General features: G+C 41.4%; 1 protein-coding gene across 1 annotated transcript in view; it reads right to left on the bottom strand.

Annotated features, from left to right (window-relative positions):
• The window catches only part of IGF2BP3 (insulin like growth factor 2 mRNA binding protein 3), a 40,629-nt gene that overhangs the window by 2,541 nt on the left and 15,485 nt on the right, over nucleotides 1–22,603 (bottom strand). The window contains exons 5-11 of the mRNA XM_081102529.1: nucleotides 21,112–21,234; nucleotides 18,894–19,029; nucleotides 17,079–17,204; nucleotides 3,283–3,399; nucleotides 2,600–2,674; nucleotides 1,245–1,376; nucleotides 458–571 (exon numbers count right to left, since the gene is read on the bottom strand). Coding sequence (XP_080958655.1) covers nucleotides 458–571; nucleotides 1,245–1,376; nucleotides 2,600–2,674; nucleotides 3,283–3,399; nucleotides 17,079–17,204; nucleotides 18,894–19,029; nucleotides 21,112–21,234 — 823 coding nt within the window. The remainder of the gene's footprint in view (nucleotides 1–457; nucleotides 572–1,244; nucleotides 1,377–2,599; nucleotides 2,675–3,282; nucleotides 3,400–17,078; nucleotides 17,205–18,893; nucleotides 19,030–21,111; nucleotides 21,235–22,603) is intronic.

The following is a 22,603-nucleotide window of genomic DNA, read 5'->3' on the forward strand; positions in this document are numbered from 1 at the left end:
TAAGGCATTCCAGGAGAAGCATAAAAAGAAACTCAGGATAAAAGTGTTTCCTGGCCATTAGTGGAATTAAATCTGGCAAAAAGTGAGCTGGTCCTTGGGCCTGAGGCAATTCCATTTATTTTAACATCCGAATTCCGTGTTATAACATCTCTTGCCACCTATAAGCTAGAATGAAGTGTTTTGTTAATAGTAATAATGCAGTGGCTCATGTCTTTAGTTCTTCTCGGCCATTTTTAACTTAGCTATGAGATCACAGTAGACCCAGCCTGGAGTCCTATCAAAATGTGTTCTTCAGTCTTTTTTCTATCCCGAATTCTGTGCCCCCTGGAATTAAACCAACTCATTTGAAAACATAAATCAATTTAAAAAAAAATTTCTGTGCTTGGTACCCACAGGAAAATTGTTTCCATTTGGGAAAAAAGCATTAGAGCTTGCTTATCACATCAGAGCCACTTGCCTGGCAAGCATAGAAGTGACCAGTTATTTTGACCACCACTTGATCATTCTCATCAGGCGTCTGGTCACGAGGGACAACAACTTCCGCACTAGATAAATTCTGGAGCTCATTCACCTGAAAAAGATAAATACAAATCATGTTAAGTTTTGTTTTGTTTTTGTTACCATTTCCTGAGCACTTACTATGCCAAACACTAGCTATGGCTTTACAGATTTCACTGAATCCAGTAATGATTCTGTACAGTTAGTAGTATTGTCCCCACTGCAAGATGATGGAGACTAAGGCGTAGGGAAAGAAACTGATTTGCCCAAAGTTACACAAGTGAACGACAGAACCACATTCAAACCCTGAGAGAGTCTGCTTCCAAAGTGTACGCTTTCAATCACTTCGAAATTGTAAATAGCTTTGAAAATGACTTAGTTACATGCATTAAAACTGGGAAACAATTTTTTTCGGTTATAGTTACAAGTTATAAAAGATGAAATTAAAAAAAATTTTCTCATGTCATTGTGCAATAAAAATTAAAAGCTGAGTTATGTCAACAGAAAAATGCTGAATGCCCCTTATAAATGAGTTTTCTCACACAAAGTGGTCTGAAAGAGAGGCATTACTTTCACCAGTAGCTAACACCAATACTCAGGAGGAACAAAGGACAGTCTTCTCCGAACCTTGGCCCAGATGGTCCTGCTTTTTATAAATTAGCCAAAATTCAGGGACTTGGAACTCCTAAGTACCTTTCAACGCTCTCCCTTTCATACCACTGCACAGGTTTTGCTGAAGTACTTGCCGTTTTGCCTCCTTTTCCAATAACTCTGCCAGCAGCAAAGGATGGCACTCTGATATGAGCTTCAAGTTTCACCTCTTCTTTAGGACTAACAAAGTTTTCTTCTTTAATTTTTCCATAAATTCTTCCCTGAGCCTACAGATGAGAACATGACCTGTGAATCAGTGTCATGCATGTAGGAGACAAAAAGTTCTTTAACATTAAAGATTGCCCAAGTCTACGGAATAGTCCTTTGCCAGTGATACGTCTGCATTTGATAGATTGAAGATTGCATAAGAGACTGAGAAGTTAGGAAGCCCGAGAAAAGGTTGACGGTAACTGCATGTCAAAGATGAGTCAATTGAATGTTGATGAAAGAATGAACCATATTCTTTACACAACAGTTAAAGGCATTTGCTCTCCATCTGAAAGGTAAAACCTCTCCTCCAGGCAATAAATAAATATATCTTTCTGAGCAGAAGAGACTAGGGAAGAACTACAGAGCCAGCTGTGCTAGGCTCACAGGAAGCCAGCTCTTGTCTAAATGGGCCAGTGAGAAACCTGCTGAGAGAAATAGTTTGTTTTTTCCTCTTAACCAGATGGTTTCTACTTTGAATAAGACTATAAAAAGTTAACATATACTTCTGATATTTACAGTCAGCACATCCTGTCACCTACTGCATACAACTAGAAGTTACACATAAGAAACCTTCCCTGTGGTGTAACCGTTAATTTGCTCTGCTTTGTACCAAAGGAAAAAAGTCAGAGTTAAGTTTAATTGGACAAGAGTAATTAGACGATGAACTGGGGCTAACAGTTAATCCACGGAAAAGAGGAAAAGATATTTTAATTCAAGTTTATGGCTTCTCAGGGACAAGAAAATTTGAGAAGTTTTCCAAGGCATATTAACCAGGCAGGTTTGTAAATTTCAGTATTAAGGGTTCACCTTCACATATGATAATGAGGCTTTGAGCAAATTCTCTTTCGGAAGACAGGTAAATCCAAAAACCACTACAGAACTCTCAAAATTAAAACAAAGGCTTTGGTTTTGAAATGTAATTGGTTTGTTTCTACTCTTTTTTTTTTTTTTTTCAATTTAATTTATTGTGGTTACATTGGTCAGAAAAATTATGTTTCAAGTATACAATTCTAATTTTTATAAGATTGTATGTGTGCCAAACTGACCACAGTGGCTGGCAAGCAAGACCTCAAATTGCTCCTCTGTTCTTAGTCTTAGAAATTTCCAATGAGAAATTGTTTCTACTGAGTATTAGAAATACACTGAAGGGAGAAGCCAGGTTAGTGTTCCTGAAAAGAAGGCTTTCATATTCTCCACACCCATTCATTTGCTCCCTGTGCACAGACTCCAGAGCACATACCTTGAACTGGGCCTCCGGTGGCCCAGTTATAATCACCATCCTCACTTTCGCATCTGGGGCTTCAGCTGGAGCAATCTGGAACAGACCCATCAAGGGGTTATGACAGTCAGGTGACATTTGCACCTGACTTGGTGATATGTAGAAAGCGTTCCAGAAGGAAGTTATGAAGAGGCAATAATGTGGATTTATTAGTGATTGCTCCTGCCACACACTTGTCCTTACATTATGCCTGGTCCTAATGTAAAAGTCCATTTGCAGCCCTTCCGCTAATCCTCACTACATCCTGATGAGGTATTCCTTCTATACATACGGGCAGACGGAAGGCTGGAGCAGTTGCATTACCTGGCCCATGATCACACAGCTAATAGAGCTGGAGGGAGAGTTGGGTCTGTATCTCCACTGCCCATGCCCCTATCACTACACCATTGTTACTCAGAGTGTGGTCTTTGGCCCTCGTGCATCAGAGCTCCCCAAGTGTCTTGTGTGAGCAAGAAACTGATAAATTCATAAATTTAGACAACTGGTAAATTCCCTCCAAGTATTGCACTGAGTACCATATGAAGTAAAGTAACCTCAGGACAGACTCTACCTTCAATTCCAAGTATGAGGTGTCAAGAAGACTCATGTTTCTGTAACTGACTGTATTTAAAGCTCCAGGGCAGCCACAGTTGGCAGAACAGTACCTTAATAGAAGCTCCTGCAAAGCGAGAAAGCTGTTTGATGTGCTGCCCCTGCTTGCCAATAATGGCACCGACAGATAAGGCTGGGATAAACAGATGAACAGTCTCCGTTTCTGATTGCTGTCGGGAAAGAAACACAGGACATTCATGCTTGCTGCATACAATCAGGCTATTATCGGTGGCATAGGGATGGGGGCTTCACATACAGCAGGAAAACGGGGCAGTTGGAAAACCACTGCAGTAAGCTGACGTGAGTTTACCTAACACGTCGAGAAGATCTTATTTATATACTCATCCTGAAAGCACTTGCATCTAAATTATCACTTCTGTACACAATGTTCTTAAACTTTAAAATGTCACCAAATTATAGATTTAGAAGTTATATAACTATTATAAAGTTTAAATGTATTGCAATAGAGGCACAGATTATATTTACAATGAAGATTCCCCCATCACTATATCCAAGGAAGATTCTAACAAGTAAATGAAGTTATGGGAATAAAATGACATCACAGAAAAGTCAAGAACAAAATCCACTGTTCCTTCACCTTAACCTGACAGTTATTTCATTATATCTGAGGATACTACGTTAAAGACCTTCACCTGGCCAGATGGTTCAGTTGGTTACAGCGTTGTCCCATATACCAAAAAAGGTGGTGGGTTTGATTCCTGGTCCTGGCACATAGGATCCCTGGTAGGCGTGTACAGGAGGCAACCAATCAATGTGTCTCTCTCACATTGATGTGTCTCTTCCCCCCACCCCTTCCATTCTCTTAAAAAAAAAAAAAAAGAAGAAAATATATACTCGGGTGAGGATTAACAAAAAATAAAAACCAATTTTAAAAAAAACATGACCTGGCTGATGTGGCTTAGCTGGTTGGAGTATCATCCCATGCAATGGAAGATCGTGGGTTCAGTTCCCAATCGGCACATACCTAGTTGCGGGTTCCGCCTCCAGATGGGGCGTGTACAGAAGGCAACCAATCGATGTATCTCTCTCATGTCTATGTCTCTATATCTTAAAGTGAGCATTTAAATAAATACCTTCATAAAGTCTGGTTTCCAATTTTTCACTAATTCATGTAAAAATCTTTAAACATAAATCTTGTGCCCTTGTACAAATGCTTCTAAAATTTTATGTAAAAGAAATGCTGTATCGCCGAAACCGGTTTGGCTCAGTGGATAGAGCGTCGGCCTGCGGACTGAAAGGTCCCAGGTTCGATTCCGGTCAGGGGCATGTACCTGGGTTGCGGGCATATCCCCAGTAGGAGATGTGCAGGAGGCAGCTGATCGATGTTTCTCTCTCATCGATATTTCTAGCTCTCTATCTCTCTCCCTTCCTCTCTGTAAAAAATCAATAAAATATATTTAAAAAAAAAAAAAAAAAAGAAATGCTGTATCAGAGCATAACCATTTAAAACTGACAGATATTTCCAAATTCTCATGCTAATAAATGTATCTTGCAGTCAGTATATTAAGGGGGTATTTTAGTTTAAACCATGCCTTTCACACTTATGAAAAACTAGACCCCACACCTAGTTTTCTACAAATGAAAATCATCTAAATTCTGCTTATCTTGAGTTTGTTCCTTTATAGCCTCACCATATACCTCATATTTCCTGCAAGAGAACCTAAAGTTCAACTCCAGGAAATATTCTTATTAAAAACAATGGATTTTTCTCTGAGTACTGGATTTTGTTTCTTCAGCATCTGTCTAGATAGACGCACTATATTCTTTATAGCTTGGCATTTCTTTGGTATTCCCTATGTTTCCCAGGATGTCATAACACACACAACACAGTTGTCAGCTAAATGAAGTCTTTTCTTGTAGCTTGAGAGCAGTGGTTCTCAACCTTCTGGCCCTTTAAATACAGTTCCTCATGTTGTGACCCAACCAAAAAATTATTTTCGTTGCTACTTCATAACTGTCATGTTGCTACTGTTATGAATCATAATGTAAATATCTGATATGCAGGATGGTCTTAGGTGACTCCTGTGAATGGGTCGTTCGACCGCCAAGGGGGTCACGATCCCACAGTTTGAGAACGGATGCTCTAGAGCATTCTTAGAATAAACATCAGAAGACTGCCTTATCACTAAACTTTTTTTTTTTTTTTTTTTTAAATCACAACTCTTGCCTGTGGAGATTTGTAATAATAGGGGCTTGTCCTGCACAGCTTGGTCAGGTGACTACTATTGCTATCCATCAGTGAAAAACACCAAATAAAATTACTTCATCAGCATTTCCAAGTCATAAGAACCTTGTCTTTTTTCGGAAAGCACCATACCTCAGCCTGCCAGTGTGTTATGCAGTTAGCATACGCCATTTATTCTTGAGGGACCCTTTAAGTCCTATCATATTTTAATAACTAGACAGACCAACTGAACTAATGCTGACACTGACCATAAACTGTGTTCAATGTCAGCATCTATTACCAGCATTCTCCTGGTGCATGAGATGACACTCAACCAACTGAGGGAGACACTGGCCAGGGCTTAACCAATTTTTCTTTTTTTTAAGTAAAGCTAGGATCTAAAAATTTGTGTCACTGAGAACATCCATATCATGTTCTTTTGAATTATTTACTTTTTGAGCGGGGAGGAGTTTAAATGATCAGCCTAAATCTAAGGTGTAACTTGCCCAGATCTGTCCCACTGTATTTTGCTGTGACTATAATTATTTGTTTTCTGGGCCTTGTTCCAGTAAGATTTTATGCTGCTTACAAAGAACACATAACCTAAAAAGATAAAGGTGAAGAAATAAGAGCATAGGGACCTGAACAGAAGAGATAAGATGAAGCCAGAAATGCTAGTACACAAATTCGACTCTCAGCTTCTTAGCAGCTGATTAAGAGAAGAAAAAAAATCAGTTGCATGATTTACCATGTCTATAAGAGAAAAACTTCATTTGCTTAGTAAACACTACTTTTCCTGTGACTAATCCTGGAGAGCGACTTGTGAATGTCCTCAGAGGATGCAGGTAACAGGCATCATCCTTTGAACGTGAGACCAGCCAGCAGAGCTCCAGCATGTCTCAGCCTGGAAAGTACTGAAGACCACTGCTCGGAGGCAAAGACGATGTCAAAACTCAAAGGCTGAACAAAAGGTAAATCATCTCTCCACAAGTGATGAAAGGTATCTATGCATTTGTTTTGTTGAGGTGTTGGGGGTTTAAGAGAAAAGTTGTGTAAAGTTTGGAAAAGGAATGGTGGTCAGTAGAGAAGGTTCCAAAGGACCAAAACCGAAGAGTAAGAAGGGGCAAAGACCTGAAGAAAGAATCAGTATGTAGACAGAAATGTGTTTTGCACAGGGATGAAAACAGCAGCAGAACCTGTCAAATATAAAAGGCATCCGAGGGAAGCAGACTGAGCACCCCAGGAGGTGGTGCCCAGTCTGACAGTGACGTGTCCTCTTGGCACCGTAATAAAACGTTGACTCATCAGATGTCTTGATGAAGACATTTCTGAACATCGCCCAGTTCCCTTTGCTCCAATTCCATATCCACCAGGCATCTCCCTGACCCTAAATTATTTTTAAAGGAAATTTTCCTCTGAGAATATAAGGACCTCACATAAACATCCTGTCCCCTTGACAATCATGACACTGGCTCTCTGGTACAAAGCAGTCTTACGTGGGATTCGGCATATTAAGCCATGCTTTTAGGACTCGGGCCATAAGATAAGCAGATAACTTCATGTTTACTTACAAAACTAAAACCAGAACAATGGGTATGATAAGCCTCTTCCACCTGTGAATTCAAGTCTCTTGAGATGGAGCTTGAAAAAACTCATCAGCATTGCCCTTGCTCTTACACACACTGCGTTTAAGTCAATGTTAGCTGCATTATCTCGGACCCTTTTTCCTAAACCTTCAGAGGTGAAGGATATTCACAGGACACAAGCTGCTTCCCAGTGGATTTCTGCCAGATGCCTATCGGCAGAACTTCCTTTGGAGTTGTTGGCAGACTCTATGTTAGAGCTTAAAAAAACAAAAGAACAAAGCTGCTCAACTGAAAGTTTGCATAACTGGTGCAGTCTGCCCATGAGTAATTCCTAATCATCTATGATACAAGAATGAGCAAACAGTAAGGTTAAGTGTATTTACTTTGTGGAGAACAGAACCTAAGACATGACAAAGGCATGGAGACGTGCATGCCAGCCAACAAGAGCAGCCTGCAGGAACCTGGAGGGACGCCAGTGTTTTCCTTGGGCTTGTAAAATAGATACTTCTGGGTTTCTTTGTTTTGTTTGTTTTGTTTTAATGGATTTTGGTCTGGAACTGGAATTGAGTTTACTCAACTCCATGACCTAAAAAGAGTATTGAAATCTTAAAGAAAGGGGGGTGGGGGGGCAAAGAAACTTTCCCCCCATAAGAAGTTATCAGGGCCTCTTGGAGGTAATTAATGTGTGCAAGGAATTATTTACTTTGAAACTGTTTACTGACGAAAGAGCTGTACCCATAGCAAGAAATCCTCAGAAGGACTGAGATTCCACCAAACAGTCATCTGATCTAAAAATTCCTTTCAACTCATATTTTGTTTCTTGAAGAGCACCTTAAACCTGCTAAGGCTAAGGAACTGCTCACCTTTCTTACCTCTTCCATAAGCAGGAAGTTAGCAATTTTAAGATGATATTATTTGGAGACTTTTGGGAAGACTCCAAAGGCACTACCAAAATTAAGACAACAGCACTTGGTATAACTTCTGCCAACCCCAAAGCAAGCTGCCAGCACTGTCAAGCTATGGATGTTGCTGTGTGGGTGACGCTGTGTGCCAACTCCAGCTCTTGCTCTGCTCACTAGCTGCCAATTGCCTCTTCCCTACTGTTTGAGCATTTCTGAAAGGAGCATTTCCTGTCATTTATAAACTCGAAGTTTGCCAATTAAGTACTGCATGAGCCAGCTGCCAGGCGGAACTGCAGACTTTTTGTCTGCTGGAGGAACCAACTCCATGGCTCCATGGGAATAATCAACCTGGCAGGTTCCAGGGAGAAGAGTATGAACAGAGGCAAGGAATTTATCCAAAGACAAGCTGCATCCATTCTATCATGTTACAAAGCAGAAGTGAGGAAACAGAGGGGGGAAAAGAAAATGAACCAACTGTAAAAGAAAGAGGAAGCACTACATAAAAAGTCAGATTCTTTGAAACATTTTGTCATCAAAACCTACTCCTTGCCAGGCAATATGCACTTGCAGTAAAAGCAGAGATGTACTGCTAGCGGGGCATCAAGGCGCAGCAGGCTTCTCCACTGCAGTGGTGGCTCCTGGCTGTGGTAAATGCCTGCCAGCCTTTCACTCTAGCCTGCGTTTTTTTTTTTTTTTTTTTTAATTTTTTTATTGCTTAAAGTATTACAAAGGGTATTACATATGTGTCCATTTTATCCCCCCGCCCTAGACAGTCCCCCAGCCTCCCCTATCCCCCAGTGTCTTATGTCCATTGGTTATGCTTATACGCATGCATACAAGTCCTTTAGTTGATCTCTTACCCCCCTCCCTCCTGCCCCCCAACCCTCCCCGGCCTTCCCACTGCAGTTTGACAATCTGTTTGAGGCAGCTCTGCCTCTGAATCTATTATTGTTCAAAAGTTTATAATAGTCTCTATTATCCATGAATGAGTGAGATCATGTGGTATGTTTCCTTCATTGACTGGCTTATTTCACTTAGCATAATGCTCTCCAGTTCCATCCATGACGTTGCAAATGGTAAGAGTTCCTTCCTTTTTAGAGCAGCATAGTATTCCATCGTGTAGATGTACCACAGTTTTCTAATCCATTCATCTACTGATGGGCACTTAGGCTGTTTCCAGATCTTAGCTATGGTGAATTGTGCTGCTATGAACATAGGGGTGCATATATCTTTTCTGATTGGTGTTTCTGGTTTCTTGGGATATATTCCTAGAAGTGGGATCACAGGGTCAAATGGGAGTTCCATTTTCAGTTTTTTAAGGAAACTCCATACTGTCTTCCATAGTGGCTGAACCAGTCTGCATTCCCACCAGCAGTGCACAAGTGTTCCTTTTTCTCCACATCCTCTCCAGCGCTTGTCGTTTGTTGATTTGTTGATGATAGCCAGTCTGACAGGTGTGAGATGGTACCTCATTGTTGTTTTGATTTGCATCTCTTGGATGATTAGTGACTTTGAGCATGTTTTCATATGTCTCTTGGCTTTCTGAATGTCCTCTTTTGAAAGGTGTCTATTTAGGTCCTTTGCCCATTTTTTGATTGGATTGTTTATCTTCCTTTTGTTAAGTTGTATGAGTTCCCTATAGATTTTGGAGATTAGGCCCTTATCAGATATGACATTGGCAAATATGTTTTCCCACACAGTGGGTTTTCTCGTTGTTTTGTTGATGGTTTCTTTGGCTGTGCAGAAGCTTTTTATTTTGATGTAGTCCCATTTGTTCATTTTCTCTTTAGTTTCAAGTGCCCTAGGAGCTGTATCAGTGAAGAAATTGCTTCGGCATATGTCTGAGATTTTGTTGCCTTTGGATTCTTCTAGAATTTTTATGGTTTCCCATCGTACATTTAAGTCCTTTATCCATTTTGAGTTTATTTTTGTGTATGGTGTAAGTTGGTGGTCTAGTTTCATTTTCTTGCATATATCTGTCCAATTTTCCCAACACCATTTATTGAAGAGACTATCTTGGCTCCATTGTATGTTCTTGCCTCCTTTGTCAAATATTAATTGAGCATATTGGTTCGGGCCGATTTCTGGGCTCTCTATTCTATTCCATTGATCTATATGCCTATTCTTGTGCCAGTACCAGGCAGTTTTGAGAACAGTGGCTTTGTAATACAACTTGATATCTGGTATTGAGATCCCACCTACTTTGTTCTTTTTCAGGATTGCTGCAGCTATTCGGGGTCTTTTTTTATTCCAGATGAATTTTTGGAGAGTTCGTTCTAGATCTCTGAAGTATGCCGTTGGTATTTTAATGGGAAGTGCATTGAATTTATAGATTGCTTTGGGTAGTATGGACATTTTAATGATGTTGATTCTACCAATCCATGAACACGGTATGTTCTTCCATCTGTTTATGTCATCCTCTATATCTTTTTTCAACGTCCTGTAGTTTTCTGAGTAGAGGTCTTTTACCTCTTTAGTTAAGATTATTCCTAGGTAGCTTAGTTTTTTTGGTGCGATGGTAAACGGGATTGTTTTTATAATCTCTCTTTCTGAAAGTTCACTATTGGTGTATAGAAATGCCTCAGATTTCTTGGGGTTAATTTTGTATCCTGCTACATTGCCAAATTCATGTATTAAGTCTAGTAGCTTTTTGATGGAGTCTCTAGGGTTTTGTATGTATAATATCATGTCGTCTGCAAATAAGGACAGTTTTACTTCCTCTTTTCCAATTTGGATGCCTTTTATTTCTTCTTCTTGCCGAATTGCAATGGCTAACACTTCCAGTACTATGTTGAACAGGAGTGGTGAGAGGGGGCATCCCTGTCTTGTTCCTGTTCTTAGGGGAAATGGTGTAAGTTTTTGTCCATTGAGAATGATGTTGGCTGTGGGCCTGTCATATATGGCTTTTATTATGTTGAGGTATGATCCTCCTACTCCCACCTTGCTGAGAGTTTTTATCAAAAATGGGTGTTGAATTTTGTCAAATGCTTTTTCTGCATCAATTGATAAGACCATGTGGTTTTTTTCTTTCAATTTGTTTATGTGATGTATCACGTTTATTGATTTGCGGATATTGTACCATCCTTGCATCCCTGGGATAAATCCTACTTGGTCATGGTGTATGATCTTTCTGATGTACTGCTGGATCCGATTTGCTAAGATTTTGTTGAGGATTTTGGCATCTATGTTCATGTCTAGCCTGCGTTTAAAAAATATCCCAGACCTTCCATATTATGTTCTTCAGAAGAAGAAAAACGAAGCCAAAGGGAATAAAAGGACTGCAGGAAGCAATGGCAAGCAAAAAGATAAAGCTTTGGTAAATTTCACTATTGCCTTTAAAAACAGTAGTTGGTGTATTTGTTTCAAAAAGTGGTGACCACTTAGTGATTTGGGTTTAGAAAAAGAACAGTCTACTAATAATACAGTAAAGGCATAGCTATTCCAACTAAGTATTCCTCCCCTGTGAAGTTATATCCTAAAACAAAAATGACAAGGAATTGTTCTCTCAAACGTTAAGCCAAAAAATTCCCTGACAGTTATTTGGAAGTAGACTTTACGTTAATTGGCATCCAGAGACAGTAAGATTCTCTGAAAATGGTGTTTTCCCTTTATTCGATTAAAATAATCTGCAGGAGTGAAACTAGAGCATGCAATTTTCTCCTCCAGAATTAATTTAGGCTCCTGGTTTGGGGGGAGGGGAGGGTAGAGAGGTGGGAGGACCTTAAAAGTTTACCTCCTCCCTTCCAAGCGCTGAGAGATCCCTTTAACATGCCATACTGCTAAGTCCAGGATGCAAATAGCCATCCCTGACACCTGCTCATCTCTTTAATGGTAGACTCAGTTTCCCAGCTTCTCTTGCAAGTCGAAATGGACAGGTATTACGTTCTAGCAAACAGGACACCAGTGGATGTGTGGAAAGCTACCTTCAGGCAGCCTCTTTAAATGAGGTGACTTCCAATTCTGATCCTTCATCCTTGCTGGCTGGAATCAGACTCAATGGTTGGAGCCTGAGCGATCACCCTGGACCAGGAGACGGTATGCTAAGCCAACAGGCGGCCGGCCCTAGATGAAACAGCAGAACTACCACCAGAACTACTTGGATTATCTGCCCTCCAACTCTTCTCTTAAAAAAGGAAAAATTCATTTTAACTACATTTTTTTCACTCCAAACACACAGCCAAACTAATCCCGATGATATAGCATGCCAAAATCTAGAAGCATGAAAACAGACATATGGCAGCATCCCACAGACAGCTTTGGCCTGGTAGTTGCCTATGGGTGGAATGACAGGTGGTGAGAGGAAAGGGGGAGGAGGGCGTGGGGGGGGGGGGGAGTTTTCTCACTTTGCTTTAAAGTAAAGCCTCAAGTTAGAAAGAGGGACATGAGTGGTGTGTTTATGCTTATCCCAAATATTGTCTCCCACGCATTAGTCTTGATAGGAGATACACTTTTCCAACATTTAAGTCCACCCTCCACAGACTAGTAAACATTCTTTCCAGAACAGCAGTTCCTGACAATGAATGGGCAACAAAAAGCTCCTGAGGACCCTTACAAAACCACAAGCTCTGAGCCTCCATCTACTCCGACTGAGATTCTGATTCATTTAAGTCCAAGGTGGGGCACAGGTAAGAAACAGGGCAGCTGTTGTGAGTTAACCTTGGCTACACAGGGGAGTCATCTATGGCATTTTCCAAAATAATAATGCCTAGGTCTCACCTCCACTCCCTAGCCTGTGCCTGGGGAAGGAGAGGATTCTAATTCAAAAGGTCTGGGAAGTTCTAATGTAATTAACAAAAACACACACACCCTTAACATATGGATCAGAGGAAGCTATATTATACAAGACTGTCAACTAATGAATGTAAAAGAAGACATTAAGGCAGTCACATGCTTTGGGCAAATGTCAGCAATGGATATTCAACCCACTGCTGTGAAAGACACACAATCCCAAAGTACTACTGATTACTTCTTAATCACAATTGGGAAAGGTATTTTTATAATGAAAAAATCAAACAGACCTGGCCTTGATCATATGATCAAACTTAACATGACAAATAACGAGACACTGCCATCACTTGTTTCCCATTGGGACAAGATATTCCTGCCTCAATAAAAGGTCTGATCTGAGCCTACTCTGAGGCAGTCAATCAAATCCAAATTAGGAGATATTCCCTAAAACCACTAGCCTGGATTTGTCAATACCATAAGGAAGAAAAAAGCGAGGCACTGAAGGTGAGTACTGTTAAAAAAGAAGGGGAGAACTAAAGATATGACAATTAAATGCAATGCACGATCCTTGATTGGGTTCTTTATTGAAAAGAGATATAGAGAACATTGTTGGGGTAACTATGGAAATTTAGACATGGCCTGCATGTTAAATAGTGTTCTACCAAATTTCTGAAGAGTGATGATGATATTGTAGTTAACATCAAGGAGAATGTACTTGAGAAAAGTTCAAAATAGTGCTATGTTCTCATTAATAATCACCTATAATGACAAAGTTTGTAAAAATATATACCAAATATATGAGAGGACTGTCCACAGATGTGCTTGTGAGAGAAAAGGCAATTGCAAAAGCAAAGATTTCTTCCATTTTGAAGAAAAAGGTAGATTACAAAAATACATCTCCTTTCCATTTTCTACTTCTATGGCTAATTCCTGACACATTCTTTGAGGTCCAAGGTGAATAGAGAGATGAGTTAGCAGTAGGTTACAATCTATAGAAAAACCACAAGATCACACTCATCTTTGGCAAACACATGCAATATATACACAATTTGTCAACCTTCCCAGCTGGGTAGACAGATGTGCCTTTCTTAGCACTTAATGTGCTAGGTGGTACCTGGTACACCAATGTCATCAGAAATGTTCGGTTCAAAGTTGGGGATTCCATGTTATCACTGCCTAGAACACGTAGAGTAAAACGCCCATTGGAATTTTTCAGAGAACATGGCTTGCTTTATCCCTTTAAGAGTGAGAATGTCTTTTCCAGCCCATAGGGGTTCTGAGCTCTTGCCCTCTGAAGTGTTTGTGCCTTCCGGCTGGCAGCCTCTGCATCTTTTCCTGTTCTCATTGGCTACTTCTAATTGCACCTACTTGGTTTTTTCAATATATATGTATATTATTTTTATTTGTATTGATTTCAGAGAGAAAGGGAGCGGAGAGAGCTAGAAACATAAATGAGAATCATTGATCAGCTGCCTCCTGCATGCCCCCTACTGGGGATCGAGCCCATAACCCAGGCATTTGCACGTGACCGGAATCAAACCCAGGACCCTTCAGTCCGCAGGCTGATGATGCTCTCTCCACTGAGCAAAACTGGCTAGGGCAGCACCTACTTGATTTTGTTTTAAAGTCTCAGGAGAACCAAAGACCACAATTTAAAAAAGATCATTCTCCCATTCTTAAAATAAAATTGCTACTCGTTTAAGTCACTCACACATTTCAAATTATAAAAGTGCTTCAGAAGTATAAGTTCTTAATATGATCGCCCTCTTAAAACAATTTTTTAACAACACAGAAACCCAATACACAAAACTATAATCAGAAAACGGACTACATCCAACGAATATTCATATTCTTTTATTTGAATGCTTAAAAAATAGATACCTAGCAATTAAATTTAGGAATTCTTGCTACTGAAGTATAGATGATGATGATGTCCAAGAATACTCTGACATGCTACCACTCGTAGTATGAAAGGCTTTACTGACTGGAACATGACATGCAACCAGCAGAAAGAAACAGAATGAGGAACAGAGAAGTTAGGTGACTTACCCAGAGAGAAAGCTGGTTAGGGCAACTAGCAGAAGTGGAGGTTAGAGGAGAGCTTCTACAGCACAGAGTTACTTTGAATCGGCTCCTAGTAGTTTTCAATAAATGTAATTTTATACAGAACTGTCAGGGACACATCTGCCCTAACCTCAGCCATATGATAAATGCACCTTTTTGTAATCAAGATTGTAGGAAGCCTATCAGAGGTAAGTCCATATACTCTCAAATTCCCACTCCAACTTTTCTACATTATTGAATTCTTTAAACACTACAAGTGTGTGACCTAATAAAAGAGCCTTTCGAGATTACTCATCTAGTTCAGTTTCTTCACTGTTCAGGTTAGAAAAACCCAAAGCGAAGAAGAGGCTGACCTATGGTGACACAAACCCAGGGCAGAGCTGGGCGAGACCTGGGCTCTCACCTGCAGTGCTCCTTCCCCTGCCCCGGTTAACATCAAGGTCAAACACGTCAGCTACTTCCACCACCTTTGGCTGTAGTGGACAGTTTCACTAAGGCACAGTGAGTCTGTTCACACGACATGGAGCTGGCACTCCGAGGCCTATCCTTCCATTGATGGGCTTTGTCGTATTGTTTCCAAGCCCAAACATGTGGGAGTGGCAGGGAAGTTGCAAATGCTGCTGACAGTCAAGGCAGAAACACACCCTAAGAAGAAAGCAAAAGCTATGCACACCCAACAGTGGAGGTTTCAGGGAATTCCAATCTGAGAGAGAAAATATGGACAACCTCAGCGACCTGTGTTCCCTGCAGAATTCCAGTGGCATTTCACTCTACACATATTCTAGGCAGAGTGACAGTGGAACCCCCAACCTACTTCACCCAGACATGTCCCCGAATTAGCATAGGCGATACCACTCAGAACGTTGTATGATAAAAAGAAAGTCAAACAGGAAGGGAGAGATACAAAAACAAAAGCATGAAGGAAGACCCTAGAACAGGGGTGGGCAAACTTTTTGACTCGAGGGCCACAATGGGTTCTTAAACTGGACCGGAGGGCCGGAACAAAAGCATGGATGGAGTGTTTGTGTGAACTAATATAAATTCAAAGTCAACATCATTACATAAAAGGGTACCGTCTTTTTTTTTCAATAGTTTTATTCATTTCAAATGGGCCGGATCCGGCCCGCGGGCCGTAGTTTGCCCACGGCTGCCCTAGAACGTTAATTTTATTTCACATGATTGTCTACCCCCAATTATAACTGATAATATAGATTACGTTCAAAAAGAATTATTGGATAAGGTGTCTACTATGCTGCAATTATTTTCATACTATCACTGGTCTCCTCTTTCTGACCTCAGGGAAAATGCTATTCTTAAAAAGCAAATATAAAAATAAGGTTTATTTTTTAACTAGAGGCCCGATGCACAAAATTCGTGCACTGGGGGGGGGGGGGAGGGGAGGGGGGGATCCCTCAGCCCAACCTGTGCTCTCTAGCAGTCTGGGAGCCCTCGGGGATGTCTGACTGATGGCTTAGGCCCACTCCCCTATCAGTCGTACATCCTTAGCGCTGCTGTGGAGACAGGAGAGGCTCCCGCCACCTTCCCTGCACTTGTTAGCAGTGAGCCTGGCTCTGGCTGAGCAGTGCTCCCCGTGTGAGCACACTGACAACCAGGGGGCAGCTCCTGTGTTGAGCACCTGTCCCCTGGTGGTCAGTGCACATCAAAGTGACTGGTCATTTCACCATTCGGTCGATTTGCATATTAGCCTTTTATTATATAGCAGAGGTCCTCAAACTTTTTAAACAGGGGGCCAGTTCACTGTCCCTCAGACATTCCACACATGCGCACTGCGGGCCCGGGACGAGTCGGCTGCTAAGCAAGACAGGCAGCAGCAGCAAAAACACCCGGCGGGCTGGATAAATGTTTTCGGCAGGCCACATGTGGCCTGCGGGCCGTAGTTTGAGGGCCCCTGTTATATAGGATGACCTGTTTACAAAATAAAAGCTATTTAACATTTGCACACAAAACTGAGTTCATAGTTTTAAAAAGTACAAACACTCAAAATGAAAAAGTCCAGTTTTTACTGATCTTCCAAAGCAATTAACTTCCAGATAAAGTTAAAGATGAAGGAAGACTTTAAAAAATCCTTTACTTCAATATTTAAAAATAAGTAACCTCTTCCCCCCTCTGCAAAGTCTCAAACTTTTGACCTTTGAAAGCGCATGCTGACAGCTGTGCCGGCCACCCCAAAGCCCCGGTAATAAGTCCTGTGTCTACAAGGAACAGAAAAGATGGTCCTATTGACTGGAACCAGAAAGCATGTGCTGGCTCTACACTAATTCCAGATCACATGGGAACCAGGTTTTACATTGAGATTTCCCACATCACACCACTCAAAGGCAGCAATGCTCCCCCGCTCAACCATAAAGAAAGCATCATCTTACCTCAAACTGTGGGTAAGGGGGAGTCATGGCTGCAGGGGGCCCTGAGGTGGGAGGTGGCATCCCTGAAGTGGGCGGGAACAGACCCAAGGCATTCAGGTTTAACCCAGGAATTAAATGTGCTTGAAGCTGCAATGGTAAAATTAAAAAGATCATGTATAAGTGAGTATACATGACAATATTCAGATTGTAACCTCTTGTCTAGTTAAAATCATCTGACACAAAAATTTTAGAACAAAGCAGATGTTTCCTGTGACTACACTTGAGCAGATAGTTTATATCTGTTTATATTCTTGGTATTTAAAATCCGTGTGCTTGTTTGCTGCCTCCTTGATCTGAAGCCACACGGAGTTTCTCAGGGCAGGGACACAGTCTTCCTGTCCTTCAGGGCAGCTCACAGAGCTCAAAGACGCACCGTATACTGTAGCACAAGGTACAGGCAGACAAAACCGTGCACCCGTTGAAGAAGTAAGCGAACAAGATTTGTTCACTGAAAAGCAAACCAGATATAGAGAACGAACTATTAAGAGATCTTTACTTCCGGATAAAATCTGGAGTCATGGGTCTAAAGGCCTAAAACAAAGTCAAGGCCTTTGGAAATCAGGTCCTCTCTGCATGTAGCTCCCACAACTAAACTTACCCTGGCAGGGGCATTCGTTTCGGTTTAATTTATTAGGGCTGAGGAAGTGAGGTGGAGATCAGAGCTGAGACTTGTGCGTACTTGAGAATCCTTTTAAAAGGCCTATAGAGCCCTAACCAGTTTGGCTCAGTGGATTGAGCGTCGGCCTGGGGACTGAGGGGTCCCAGGTTCGATTCCGGTCAAGGGCATGTACCTTGGTTGCAGGCACATCCCCAGTGGGGAGTGTGCAGGAGGCAGCTGATCGATGTTTCTCTCTCATCGATGTTTCTAACTCTCTATCCCTCTCCCTTCCTCTCTGTAAAAAATCAATAAAATATATTTAAAAAAAAAAATAAAATAAAAGGCCTATAGAGTTGGATTTACTCCCAGTTAACTCGTACATTTGGATGAGCAGTGACAATGTGAAGGTAGGAAGGCAGTCAAGTGGACTAAAGTGATTAGTATTCTAAGCTCCCCTCACAAAGGTGATAACATCTTTACATTTCCCTTCTGTTAGGTGTAATGTTTCAGATGACAGGCCCAATTGAGGACAATCTTTTTTTCAATCATTTACTTTAAAATTGAAGATGAACTTTACAAATGTTATATCGTGAGCACCATTCCATCCATTAAGGAACGTCAACAATTCACTATGTTCTAGTCGCTACACAGATTATTTTTATCTCCAAGGAACCAAGTTTTAAATTTATATTCATAACAGTAGTTTTACATGCACTGTTATCTATTGTAATTCTAACAGGCACGCAATGTAGGCAGTAGCCCCATTTTAGAGATGAGGAAACTGATGCTCAGAAAGACCAAATTAAGTTGTCCAAGAAAACAGAGCTGCAGTTAATAAACAGGTGAACTGGGATTCAAACACAATTCACATACCTCTACTTTACTAATTTCCTTCAAATTAACGTTGTGCAGGAGATAATAACCTTTTTAAGGAAAGTATTAGTCTTACCTCACAGATAAGGGAACTAAGTCTCAAAGACTAAATACTTTGCCAAAATCACAGAGATAGCCAAGCCTACTGTCAGAGCCCGTGTTTTCTAGGGCACTTCCCTACGGTGCTAAAAACCAATGAGAACCTAATCTAATGACAACACCATTAAAGAAATCAATATTAATGGAACTGAAAACATCTTTTAACTTCATCAAAATAAAGACACGCCCTTGGTATTAAAACTAACATTCATAGAAGCAATATCGTTTTCATAAGACTCCCTGATTTTCTTCATTATCTCTTCCTCAGCTTTGGCACATGTTTCCACGCTGCCTTTCACTGTGATGGTGCGCTCCGGATTATACAGCGTCAATTCCTGCAATCTGCAGATTGAAAACGGAAGGAGAGAAAGAGAATGGAAATTATGGGAGGAAGATAGTAGTAACAGTTCAGCCACAGATGGCCGTTAACACCCAAATGAGGGGGCTGGCAAGTTGTAAAAGTGGGCGGTTAGACATGATAAAAAAGGAGTGAGCCTCAAAAGACACAAATCCAAGAACTGTAAAGCCAGAGGAGAGAAAACACTTCCCCTCCGACCTTCTCAATAAAAATCCCTGGGTGCACGTAGTTCAATTAATTTCATGGCTTAAACACAGTGTGCTTCTTAGCCACTTACGGTTGAACCACTTTCATAATCTACCAGTAAAATACAAAGTACATGATTGGAAGGATATAGTTTCAGCAGAAACCAAGAACCAGATGCACGTAACCTTTAATGAGTATGTTCCCGGTCTGCACTGACCAGTTCTAGGCATAAGTGGCATTCTCCAGCAACTGCATTTTCTGGGTCACCAGTCAAAGAATAAGCATGGAAATGTTTCAAAAGGCAAGGCAGAGTTCACATGTATATAATTCCTCTTTGCCAGTAAGCTCAGAATTTAGATAAAGTACGCTGGAGGAAATCATGTAACTCAATCCATATTTTTATTTTGTTTTTTACTTTTTACTTTTATGTTTTCAAAACATTTTTCAATCCATTTTGACTACATAATTTTTTTAAAAGGGTCCCTGGATGACCATTTAGAAAAGCAAAAAATGAGAATGCTGCAGCAATATTCAGAAACTCCCTGCTCGACCCAGGTCCTGCTGAAGCTTCCAAGCCTTCCGATATTATGAGGCATCGACGCCTGAGCCAGTCCCATGGAAAGTAAGGACGCAGAGTGGGAGGATATGGCCTATTGGGACGGCTCTCCTTCAGATTCCCAGAGTTACAATTCTCATTTTCACGACTAGCAGAATACCGTACGCTAAACTTGAGACAGATGAATAGGGTAGTATTCCTTTTTTCTCCAACTTGCTAAAAATGTAAACATCGACATACTATTTGTCTTAGACTGTTTAAAGAAGAAGTGTATTTCTCATCTCCATTTTCAACCCACCTTGCCCCTGCCAAGCTTTTATATTACAATTTTCAAAATAGCTGCTTCTAGAATAGCTTTTAAGATCTTTCCCCCACTTAAAACCCTCCCTTTCCTGAGCATAAACATCAAGACAGGGTAGGATCATGCATTATATTTACCACTTAGTGGTTTTTTTAATTTCTTTACAGTCAGGCAGGACCGTCCTCCTTCCTTTCCACCTCCTGTTTGAGAACTCCCTGCTACACACACCCAGTGCTCAGCTCTCCTTAGTCCATCCGCCTCTTCCCACCTTATCTTTTTTCTGATACTCAGATGGGAACTAGGGACAGTCACGCTCGGAAAAAGGAAAACCTCTCCAAATCATTCCAGAGCTGTGGCCCCAGGTGTGGTACCAGCCTCCCCACACTGAACAGTAAGAGCGGCTGCGACTTCTGAGGCTGTGTTATAGACACTGCCGCTTCCGTCCTGCTCTCGGATCATTCGCACGGGCAGGAGGCAGCCCTGGCAGGAGACAGCTGCCGTGTCTCGTGTCCCAGGGACCCCCACGCAACCTGTGGAGTGGCCCCTGTGGTGAGGAGCTGAGGCCTCACACCACCAGCCAGCACAGACTTGCCAGCAACATGAGCTGAGCAAAACCACAGCCGAGCTGCTCCTGAATCCCTGACCCACAGAGACTTGGTGACCCATAAGCCATTCCCACTGTCATAAGCTCTCAGACGCTGGGATATTGTCTTACACATCCATGGGGAATAACCTGGGTTCTCTCTAGGCACTTGGGGAATACAGGTCAGCAAACCTGACCAAAGCCAGCTAGGAAATACAAATGTACAGCTTTCGTGCCCCTGCCTCTTTGGTGGGATTAGAGAATCCTTCAATGTGGGTCAGAGACAGGCAGCAGACAGTGGGCTGAGTCTGAGAAACGAAGTATAAGCAGGGCGGTGCCGGCTGGCTCGGTCAGATGGGACAGGCTACGCTAGCATGACACTCCAGAGAAACACAGCGCTCGAAATGTTCTTATTTAAAAACAAGCACGGCAGCACTTACGGAGATATCGTGATTTTAGTGTCTGTGTCTTGCTCGATTTTTTTAAGATTTCTTCCTTCCTTACCAATAAGACGGCCTACAAAGTTATTATGGGCTAAAATCTTCAAGGGAAGCTCTTCTGTGCTGTAAATAAATATTAAAAAAAAAAAAAAAAGGCCATGAAATCGGGGCAAGTAACCCTGCTCTCAGGGAAAAAGAGAGTATTTGTTCATTAAACATTTACTTCCTACCCACCACTTGGGAAGCATGATGCCAGGAGAGTTTGAACTGCCGACCATCAGCCACATTCTAGCAATGCGTGAACAGGGGCTAAAATCATTAATATGTATCTGGATAGAAGTTAATTTTTAAAAACGGTTTCCTTTTATTCATCTTAGGGACTACCTTCCAATGATGGATTCTGTTTAGCTTTGAAAACAGCTCCTACTTCAAATTCGTGTTCCTAAATCCCCAACTCCAGAACACAATGTACAGATGCAAATAGTATGATTTTAGTATAAATTTTAAACTCCATTCCTGGCAACACAGGCACAGTTTAGACAAGGAAACAAGGAACTCAGCGGTATTACACTCTGGGGAAGAGTGTAAGAGCGGGGGGCGGGGTGGGGGGGGTCACATTTCATTTGCACCTTTCTGAATTTCCCAAACACATACCATTGTTTATAAACGTCATTGGGCCTGACTGGTGTGGCTCAGTGGTTAAGCATTGACCTCTGAACCAGGAGGTCATGTTGTAATTCCAGTCAGGGCACATGCCCAGGGTTTGAGCTCAATCGCCACTAGGGGGCATGCAGGAGGCAGCTGATCAATGATTCTCACTGATGTTTCTACCTCTCTCTCCGTCATTTCCTCTTTCTGAAATCAATAAAAATATATGTATTAAAGTTATTTTAAAATAAAAACATGCCCTAGCCAGTTTGGCTCAGTGGATAGAGCGTTGGCCTGCTGACTGAAGGGCCCCAGGTTTGATTCTGGCCAAGGGCACATACCCAGGTTGCGAGCTCAATCCCCAGTGTATGGCGTGCAGGAGGCAGCCAATCAATGATTCTCTCATCTATCTCTCATCGCTCTCTCTCCCTTCCTCTCTGAAATCAATAACAATATATTTTAAATAAATAAATAAAAACATCATTGGGATTTTGGGTGGTGGGCCTTCTCTTTATTGTTCTCTATACCAAAAAAAAAAAAAAAAGGATTAGAATCTTATAGAACCATATAACTAACCTTATAACTAAAATATATTTAATATATTTAAAGGTCCCTACAAATTAAATGCTGTATTAGGTCCCAGGCTAACTCCAGCACCTTACTCTGGATTCTGTTCTATACCCAGCACTGCGCTGAAGACTGAATGGAGCACAAAACCCAACCTCCACCCAAAGTTCCTGTGGGAAAGATAGTTACGACTTCAGACCTGGAATATCCAAATAAATCCCCCGCTTATCTCAGCACAGGATTAGGGTTCCCACCTCAGGCTCAAAGCCACGGCATG

Source organism: Myotis nattereri (genome assembly GCF_964212035.1).
Source record: "Myotis nattereri genome assembly, chromosome: 11".
Lineage (NCBI taxonomy): Eukaryota > Metazoa > Chordata > Mammalia > Chiroptera > Vespertilionidae > Myotis > Myotis nattereri.